At 36.5% G+C, this 10,538-nt stretch overlaps 1 protein-coding gene across 1 annotated transcript; it reads right to left on the bottom strand.

Moving 5' to 3' along the window:
* Positions 1–2,893: 2,893 nt before the first annotated feature.
* Positions 2,894–8,587, bottom strand: LOC113732007 (nitrate regulatory gene2 protein-like). Its single transcript, XM_027257584.2, has 4 exons — positions 6,733–8,587; positions 6,275–6,459; positions 5,062–5,285; positions 2,894–3,999 (listed from the first exon to the last, which is right to left on the bottom strand). Exons 1-4 carry the CDS (start codon positions 8,198–8,200, stop codon positions 3,213–3,215), a joined length of 2,664 nt encoding a protein of 887 aa, XP_027113385.2. The 5' UTR covers positions 8,201–8,587; the 3' UTR covers positions 2,894–3,212.
* Between the last annotated feature and the right edge of the window lie 1,951 nt (positions 8,588–10,538).

The raw sequence follows: 10,538 nt of genomic DNA, 5'->3' as shown, positions 1-10,538 counted from the left end.
TAGGAATGGCCCCTATACTTTCTAACGACCTTAACAGTTTCTTGATGTTCCATTTTCTATTTGCACTCATGAGACATGATATTCATTTGAATGTCTGTATTTTTTGGTCAAAATGGCATGATGTTTTCGATAATTTGAGCTCTGTTTGGATCCTTCAATTTTTCAAATACTATAAAAATTGTTTAAAAGTACTCTAAAAAGTAGTCTAAAATTTTTTTAATATTTAAAAAAATCCCAAAATATATTTTTAAAACTCTACTACTCTTAAATATTTCAAAATATTTTCTAAAAATATCCCAAAATATATCCGTTTGGATTGGCTATTTATGGGGGTGTTTTTGAAAAATTTTGCTGTAGCAGAGTTTTTAGATTATATTTTGGGATATTTTCAGAAAATATTTTGGAATATTTAAGAGTAGAAGAGTTTCTAAAATATATTTTGAGATATTTTTTAAAATTTTAAAAAAAATTAAACTAATTTTTAAATTACCTTTTAGAGTACTTTTTAAAAATTTTTATTGTATTTGAAAAACTAGTTTTTGAAAAACACTCCCATCCTGTTACAGAAAATTTTTCAAAAATACTCCAAAAAACAGCTAATCCAAATGAAGTCGTTGGTTGTATACGGCACGTTGTTTAAAAAAAAAAAAAAAATACCCAGCAGTAAGCATTGAGCTCCAGATCCAAGAAAACAATTTTAAATCACAAAAATAGCTCTTATTAGCTTTTTCTTTCCTCTCTTCTTAGTCCTTACTCCTTGAACAAAAGGTTGTTTACTGCTTGGTGAAATATTTTGACAGATATAATCAAAGTACAATCCTCCATTCATTGGCTATTTCAGAAAATCAACAATAATCATCATAATGAAATTGCACACAGCAGAGTTCACGTCTGAAAATAAGCTAATTGCCTCAATCTCCGCCAACATAACTTTATTCCTTCCTTTTTTTTTTTCTTTCGGTAGAAGTCAAATCCTATATTTGACGGGTTGAGCGTTATAGTGTCATATTTCTATATTTGGAATCAAAGCCTAATCTGTGCCAACATAACTTCCTTCTTTTTTTCTTTTATTAGAAATCAAAGCCCAGTGTTAACAGTAAATATTGAAATAATTTGTGATTTATACTTTAAAAAAATCGTTCAAAATGTCTTTCACATTTCGTTAAATAAATTTTTTCATGTCTCATTTTTAAAATGGTATATTTACGTCTCTTACAAAACCAGTTTAGTGAAATTTAGTCCTAACTTAGGTTTTCGATCACTTTCTACCCTAAACCCATTACTTGATTCACACGTGATCATTATTTTAGCCTTTTAGGAAAAAAAGGTTAGATTTCAACTGTAGTTATACAAGTGACCTTGTCATCTTTACCCCTAAAAAGTAGGATCTGGCCTGAATTATGTTCATTTTTTTTTCTAAAAAAGTGATATTTGATTTAATTGATGTTCATTTTTGTCATTGAAAAGGTGAAATATGACCTTTTTGTATATAAAAAAATGACTACATGTGAATCACATGGTGATTTCAAGTCAAAAAGTAACTGCAAATTTAGATTGGGATCAAAATTAATTACTTACTTACATTTGTTAGGGATTTAAAATTACCATTTTAAAAGTGGAAGACCAAAAAATTTATATGCTAAAATGTAAAGGACGTTTTTAACAATTTGTTTCCTTATACTCCCATGTACTAGTGATATTTTTGTTTGGATAGTGAACTTATCCCAAATAATATTTCGCTTGCATTATAAACATATTTTTCAACTCATCTTTTTATATTCCAAACCACCTTTTTATCTCACATACATCACATCACAAAAAGTGCTACAGTGGACCTTGTTTGGAACCCAAGTTTTTTGTCAAATTTATTTGCTACAAGTTTTTTAAAAACTTTAGTTACAGTAACCTCAAAAAACTTTTCAAAGTTTTTAAACTATACACTTCAAAATATTTAAAAAAAAACACACACTTCAAAAATTTTTTAAAAACTTCTACAGTAAGTTACAATAAAGTTTTAAACAAACACACAAAAAACTCACCTTCCAACCGGGGCCATATTTCAAATAATACCCTATCCAAACAAATGCAAATTGGCAGTTTCCCAAACAAAATATGTTTGGAATTGGCAGTTTCCCAAACCAAGCTTCTGAGAATGCAACAACGTACGTTGAATCTTAGTAGTATCTGACTAGAGCTCCTAGCTCACAGCCGGGCTTTAAGGGCGACAACTTGAAATCTGACACACCCACTGATGATGATAGATGAGGATCTGGCTTGCATGTGTATATATATATATATACATATCCAAGTTCGAAAACAGGAACATATAATTGAATAATGCAAGTAGTAACAGCTTGGCCAGGAGTTGCTGCATGCAGAAACTAACCAAATGCTCACAGTTCTCTCTTTTTTCTCATCTTTTCCTGGAGAAGATGACGATCTTATCATCTGGGCTGTTCGTGTTTTTTCTGTTCCGACTGCTTTTGTTGCTGAAATTTTCATGATGACAGATATGTCTTGTTTTCCTGTTAAACTTTTTCTTGTTGGTCGAAGTTCACAAATTGGAAATTTATCTTCACACATTGGAAGTATACTTGTAGCGCCAGCAATTTGTCAATGATGCAAAAATAGAAAAATGGCCTTCCATTACGCTCCTCTAATATATATATATATATATATATATATATATATATATATATATATTTTTAAGGACACCATGTCTCCTTTTAAAGTTTCAATTTGGTTGGTTAATATCTAGGCATTCAGATTGGAAATGCAGAGTTTGTATTGGAACTTGATAGAAATGATGAAAGTTTTGTAGAAGAATTTCTTCCCCTTGTGGATCTGCAACAACGAAGGACTCGTGCATGAGAAACACAAGTTAGACTAAGAATGGCAGTTGCAAATTGCAATAAATAGATTTATTCATCTGCTATTAACGTTTTACCTCTGATACAAATAGTTCAAGCACCTTCCTGTACAAATGTATTCATTCCCCTCCCACGAACAAAACGGTGACAAAATTGCAAAATTCAAGATATCTACATGTTTACGACACAAAACGCAAAGCATCACGAGACAAAAAAGCCAAAAAATTGCAAAAGAAGAAAAGAGCCTGCCGTGGAAAAATGCAAGCCTTTTCTAGTTCCTACGAGACCTGGACCAGGGAATAAAGGAATATAGTATAGTAACACTTTTCAATAGAATCTCATCTATCTTATAGCATAGGAATGCGTGCAAACTGCTTCAAGTGCCCCAGCGATCATGGCAGAAAAGCTGGTCATGGCTTGGAAAACACCTGGCAACCCTGTCTGGATGTTGTTCAAAGTGTTCGACCGAGTCACCTCAACTGCCTTGGAGTGCTTCAGCATCTCATCTGCAACTCGCCTCTGGCAAGCTGCAAGCTCAAGCTTTTTCTCAGCTAGAGGGTCACGTGCATCCAAAGCATGCCAATTATCAGGGCCAGTATCAGGAAGGCCAATGCCAACCATGGAGTACGAGTTGTAATATTTCTTTTCTATGTTCCTGAGGGACGATGCCTTTTTCTCGAGCTCTTTGGATGCAGATTCAGTTCGCCCCTTGATTTTGAGCTCCTCTCTTTGTTTCAAAGATATTGAATTGACAACGTTTATGAAACTTTTGACAGCTTCAGATGCAACCGTGTCAGGTATACGGTCAAGGGCGAGCTTCCACTCATCACAGAAGGCAAAAACTTCAGAATGTTCCCTGTTGCCGTTAGTTTGTTCACTGCTGACAGGGAGAAAAGTGAGCTTGAACCATTCATGGAGGGAGCGGATGAATTCCCTTTGGAATTTCATCAAGCGGCAGAAACTAGAGTGCCACGCAGACACCGCAGACTCGAGATCCCGTGTTGCTTGTCTATGCAGGTCAGAGGTTGATTCACCTTGGGTTGTTCGGTTGACAAGGCCCTGGACTTGCTGTACAATATCATACTGAACCTCATGATATTGGTTCATTGATTTCCACATGTACATGAACCTGTTTCATTGTAATATCAGCAACTGGTAAAATTATAAAATAAACATTCCTAAAGTAGTATGAATGTTGCTCCACATCAATGATAAAAGAGTGCTGAATCAATCAACAAGGAAACCATTTCTCTGTAGCACAAGATTGTAAAACCCAATTTTCTCACGTATCACATGCAAGAGATAAATAACCTTAGTATTCAGATGAAAATTAAGCTTGCCAGGACTTTTAGTTCTTACAATCTGACACACAGTTGCCACCACATTTTACACTTGTTTGGCCATTAATTTAACATAACAAAATCACAATCTTCTTAGTGAAATTGATTTTGTCCTTCAACATGGTCAATCTAATCTACAAGAGGCAAGTTGATGTTGAGGCCACAATGGTGGGCCACTCTACTATTGAACAAGCTAGTAAATTCAAGTCATCAAGTTCTCAATGTATTAGCCCCATGGATGGCTGCACTGGCTCAGAGGGATGAGATTGGGTTCATGCACATGCAAAACCAGAGCTTCATTATTATAACCTACCACTCCAACAAGCCAGCGGTGTACGATGTATAGCATGTTTTACATGAGCAAGAGGAAAAGTTTGAAAGAGATAAAACAACCCCCCATACAAAGAGTCCATTAATTTTTTTCATGTGGTCACCTTTGTATGGTTTTAACTGCAAGTAAACAAAAATTTACAAAGAAAATTATTTACAAAGGACAGACTAGTTGAACTTTAGCATCTTAAATACAAGACGTTGAAAGAGAACCTACATCAATTTCAGCTCAAAATCTAGAAAATGTAGCGTCATCCTGAGGGCTTTTAGAAACATCTTTCCAATATTTCTACAATAAATTTTAATATGGCCGTCTTAAGCAGCCAGTTGTAACCCCAAAAGACATTCTTCAAAAAGATATATTTGAAGGTTGTTTGAAAAGATTGAATTTGCAGAGGCTCAGCCAAACAACTGAACCCTCGCTGTCAGCCAATAAGCTGTGACATTCTAGTGAAAAACAGCCAACAATTTTACACACTTTATCGCTAACCAAGATTTAAACAGAACAAGAAAATACTAACCCATGGCAGAGTCCAACGAGCTGGGGAACAAGTTCAGAGTCCCTAAGACCAACAATGGCTGTGGAGGTAGTAGACACAGCCTGAGATGTGACCAGAATTAGAGATTGCAGTCTCTTGATAGAGGCCTTGGTCTTGTCCAACTTGGCTTCCTCATCCCCTCTGTACTCTTGACTTTGGAGCGCTGATAACTTCTTTTCATGGTCAATCTTCACACCTTCTCTAGCCTAAGGGCAATATCGATGACTTACCAAGTCAACATTAATACATGTCTTCAAAATGCTGAAAATAAGTCTGAATGCAGTAATGAGAAAAAAAAAAAAACTCAAGAAAACTATTTTCATGTTCACCAAATCAGCATTTGCAAGTGCTTGTTTTAGCAAACATGAACGTAGGAAAAAAATTTTTTAAAAAAAAGTCAAGCTACGATAATTAATTAAAGATGGTTTTTAAGTTTACTTGTCCCGTGAAAGAAGGAAAACACCCCCCCCGGGCCCCAAAAAAAAAATTCCTCCAGGGCCAAAAGAAACAGCCACCAATAAGAAAAATGGAAAAGGGCCTAGAATCTACTATTTTCTTTTGAAAAAGACAGAATCTTCGAAAGTTAATACCCATAAACAATTTACCCTGTTGTGTAATATGTACATGTTAGCTCACGTTTTGTCCTTTACATATCGACAATGATCAGAATTAAAGGAAATCGACTGACTGTTTAAAATTAATATAAATAAATAAAATAAAATAAGCAAAATGAGTTTCTATCCCCTTCATAAAGTTAAGTTAGTTAGGCAGGCTGACCCACCCCACCAGCATGGTCCAAATTTTACATCCTAAGTGCATTGTAGGCTGTATTTGACTACAATTTGTCATTTTACTGACAATTGTATCCAAACAATTTAGTAATTACACAAGAAAGATACTTCTCACAAGCACTAATGGATAGACATAAACCACAAAGTTCAACAGTACCACTCAAGCAAAGCATAATGCTAACCCAACAGAGGATTCTCAATTTTCTCGGTACACTTTCGTCATTTGACAATACAACCAGAAAAAGGGTTACTTTACGCCATTGTCAACTGTTGCGTCCAGCCTAAGCCACCGCCTACTCTCTTTAAATAGATCAAGAAAAAGTTTAATGCAGACTGAAGTAAATACCTACTTAAAATACCAGTCAGTTCTCAAATTTAACAAAGATAATTGAAAGAATCAGCACCTTCACTTCCTGGTAAAGTTTCTTTTCCCAAGCCAAGAGTCTTTCTAAAGTGGAACAAAGGCTATTCGAACCTCCTGATTCCTCGAGGGAGCCTGGTTCAAATTTGTACTTAACAGCTATTGGTGGCTTTGAAGTCCAGCTGGAGCTTAAGTTACTGAAAACTCCACTTGAATGATAAACCGTCTCTGCAAGGCCCAATAAAATCAATTGCAAAATGGTTCCATTTCTCAGGCAAGAAGATAAGAAGGTCTAATTATCCAAATGGCAAATCCCACATTTGCCAAGGACACGAGTAATACGTTAAAAGAAGACCCATATTGGAGGAACGGAAGATGATGAAGTCAAAGCAAAACAAAAGTTCAATTCCAATAAAGCTGAAGCAAATGGTAAATTTGACTCAAAGTAATCTACAAATCGGAAAAAAGAAAAACCGTAATTGCAACAGAGAAAGAACTCACTTTTAAGCTTGGTGAAGCTCCGATCAAGCTGAGCTCTTTCGGTTTCCAGCATCGCAGAAACCTGCCCACCAGCAGCTGCAGCTTGATCAAAATACATCTTGATTGCAGCCCCAATCTCAGCCAAATCCTTGTGCCTCACTGCAATTCTCCTATCAGAGACAATCTCTCTATCCCCTTTCCCATTATTCCCCCAGCTAGCAGTCGACGACCCGTCAGCTGTCGAAAACTTCTCTGCTTTACCCTGAAACACAGCATGACCCAACTCCACACCCGAATCAAATGCCATTTTACCACCAGAATTAACATTAGCATCAGCAGCAACACCATTTCCAGCTCCATTTTTCGACCCCATATTCGACCTGGTCCCTATCCCTATCCCAGATCTAGACTCCTCATGATCAGATGATGATGAAGTTGTTGTGCTATAATGATCGTGGTCCCCCCACTCACTACACTGAACTTCCTCCCTCTCTGTCTCTCTCTCAGTCTCCCTATCTTCCTCCTCCTCCTCCTCACTATCCCATCTATTGAGATGATGCGGAGAATTACCACTAACAACTTTTCTACCGAGTTTACCTGGCTTCCCAAAATCATTCTTCTCATTTCGCGAGTAACTCGAGTAAGAAGAGTAACTAGAGGCCTTATCATCGTCAAAAAAGTCGAATTGCTTATTGTTGTTAATACCCTGCTGCTGATTATGGGATTGATGGTTCGAATAATTCGAATGAGACGTACTATATCTTGAACCCTTCTCATCTTCATCATCATGTACCTCATCCATGTCACTCCCATTGTCCCTGTGGGCAGCAGGACGGTTGGACCTTTTATTGTTCAATTGCTCAAAGTATTCGGAGTCAGGAGGAGATGGCGGGTAGAAATTCTCCCAGTTCCATACGGACGACGTCTGGGAAGGAGTGTTCGTGTAGCTGGAATTCGCTTTTGCATTGTAGGTAAAGAATGGATTGTCGTTAAAATCGTGAGGGGCTTTCTGGGTGGGCGAAGAAGTGAAACTGGAATCCGAGAGAATGTGGGGGAGCTTGATGGGTTTTTTCCGACGTTGTTGATGGGAGGAGGAGAGGATGTGGGGGAGTTTTGAGGAGGAAATGGAGGGGGAGTACTCGGGCTGGGGTGGGGGTTGAGGGTGGTGGCGTAGGGAGGCGGATGGGGATGGAGAAGGGATGTGGCGTGGCGGAGGCGGGGGACGAGGGGGTTTTATGGTAGCTGTGGTGGTGGAGGAGGAGGAGGGGCTGCGAAGGAATACCGGAGCGGTGCGGTCGGAGACGGCGAGTGGTTCTCCAGCTGCAAAAGTGGAGAGGGCCGAGCCGGTTCGGATGAGGGAGCGGCAGTAGTCGGAGTGAGCAGCTGCCAAGTGATGGCGGGCGTAGACGGCAGCTTTCATGTGGTGGCGCCGGTCCTTGCACCGGCGGACCGTGTCCTCGTTGTCCAGCTTGGATGCAGTGCACCCCATGCTTTTTGTTTCCTCTAGTTCTAACTACACTATCTAAAAAAAATAAACGAAAAGAAAAAAGGATATGGAATTAAGCACCGCCGTGGACGGTGGTAGTGAAGGGTTGATGCGCAGAGCAAGTGGAAGTAGAAAGGAGAAGTAGCAGAAGTGAGAGTGAGGCTTTTATGGAAGAATTATAAGGAGGTATGGAGTTGGTGGTGGTGGTGGTGGGGAAGGTGGTGGCAGTGGCTATAGCCCCCAACAGAGGACCCCTGTCCCTGTGGAGGATGATGTCCCATCTACTTAAAACACTCCCCTTTCTTTCTCTTCTACAGTTAATGACAGGACAGGGGTAGTCATTAGTCAGCTTGATACACTAGTATTAGCATGTTCTTAGTTCTTAATAAAAACACATCTTAAGAGCATCTTGCTAAATACTAGTTAAGATATAGTAGTTCAGACGTTGATATTTAAATTAAATATTATTCGTCTGCTGTTTGTAGTTCGGACTTTAATATTTTGAAAGTTTAAATTTATATGAAAAAATTTTATACATGTAAGATAGAATAATAACTGTTAGCATGTGGATCTATACGGCAGAATATGTGTAAAATTAAAAATATTTTAACAAGTATCTATTGGGCGGTCATTAAAAAAAAAAAAATTATTAAGTTTTATTTTGTTAAAAGATTTTTTTTTCAATGAACATGGTAGTACACTCGATTCACACCAAACTTATGGTAGTAATACTCCTTACTAGAAAACTAATATATGATCAGACTCATCATCCACCCGACACTTATTAGCCAAACACTTGTTTAAGTCAGCAACGCTGATGCGTGACTTTGAATAACAGATTGATAGTGATAGAGTCATTTGAATTTCGATATACTTTCACTCTTTAATACTATATTAGTTTATCCGGCTACTCCTGCTCGATCCTATATGCACTGTTTCAAATAATTTTTATTGAGTGTGTTTGAATTGTTAAATTATTTTAAATAATATTTCGCTTGAATCATAAACATATTTTTTAATGAGTTTTTTTATATTTTCAACTATTTTTTATCTCACATACATCACATCATAAAAAATATTACAATAATTATTTCAAATAATACTCTATCCAAAAATAAAGAGTATTAAAAATAGAAACTTTTTGGGCTAACACGCTAGAGCGTATTAAAATTCAATTTTTTTGGGCTAGTGTTAACTTAGATCCTAACAATGGATTCTATAATTAATTCTTACAAAGAATTTCGAACTTTTTCAATACATGAAAGGCGAGGGGCTTGTAGTTAATTTTTCTGAGGAGCTTTCAAAGAAGATAAAAGTTTTTCTGGGTGGACCCACTATATGATGTGAGCTGTTTTTCTTTGTTTTCCATCTCACTATTGACTACTTATAATAACTGAAATCTGATCTGATGCCAGAGCGGACGATTGTGAATATCTTCCAGGATTGGGCTTTCATTTTCTTAGCGTTTTTATAGTTTAGTTTTTGTCTTAATCCATGTTGGTCGCTTATTGTAGAAAATCTATATGCATTTCTTCAAAGCTCTGAGTTATAGACCTCTCTCATCAGCCTTAGAAGCGACCACTCAACAGCCTTTAATGCAGAAGGGAAGTTCTGACAAAGTTTGCTTGTGTTATACAGTAGATATAATAATAGTCATGTTTATATCACTACCTTTTATTGTCAGATTAGAGGGTCTCTAAAGCCAAGAATGAACTAAAATTTTACGATTTTGAATCGTGAATTCTATATATAATGTCAGATTAGAGGCATTGTGCATGCTCATTGCTCGATAAGAAGGATTTAAGGCAAAAGAGCAACTTGAGGTGGTTATTTTAGGGGGCCGATAAAGGTGCAAACTTTCGGTGGTTTTACTTTATATTTAAAAGGCGTCTTTATCCTTTTCTTGGACAAGGTTGAATTGGATGATAAATTGTAAGGTATTTATTGTAAGGAGAAATCTCCCACTTGAAAAAAAAAAATTAAAGGCAACTTTTATTTTTTATATTATAGGTGGCATACAAACCTATTTAACTAAATTTATCCATATCTGCTCGTGAATAAATGAATGTGGATATTTTAAATTTTTGCATATGTATATAAATGGGTTACCTAATAATACCTATTTAATAAATGAATATTATTGGGTAACCCATCAAAATCAATTAACCCATTTAGAATTGTCTTTCCCTAAGCATCCTCTCTTCCTCACCCATTTTTTTTAGATATTTCATTTTTTCATAATGTTAACTACTTTTTTTTCATTATTATTATTATTTATTGGTTTTATCTTATTATTTTATTTTCTCGTAATTTGTTAACTTGCTCATTTTTCAGTATTACC

This window comes from Coffea arabica, chromosome 2e, assembly GCF_036785885.1.
Source record: "Coffea arabica cultivar ET-39 chromosome 2e, Coffea Arabica ET-39 HiFi, whole genome shotgun sequence".
In the NCBI taxonomy this organism is placed as follows: Eukaryota; Viridiplantae; Streptophyta; class Magnoliopsida; order Gentianales; family Rubiaceae; genus Coffea; species Coffea arabica.
Note: the sequence above shows the minus strand (reverse complement) of the source record. Positions and strands in the feature narration are given on the sequence as shown.

Coding starts and splice junctions, on each gene's coding strand:
- LOC113732007 (XM_027257584.2), bottom strand. CDS start 8,200: ATGGGGTGCACTGCATCCAAGCTGGACAACGAGGACACGGTCCGCCGG. Junction 6,460..6,732: donor GAGCTTCACCAAGCTTAAAA/GTGAGTTCTTTC, acceptor TGGGCCTTGCAG/AGACGGTTTATCATTCAAGT. Junction 5,286..6,274: donor AACTTTACCAGGAAGTGAAG/GTGCTGATTCTT, acceptor TATTGCCCTTAG/GCTAGAGAAGGTGTGAAGAT.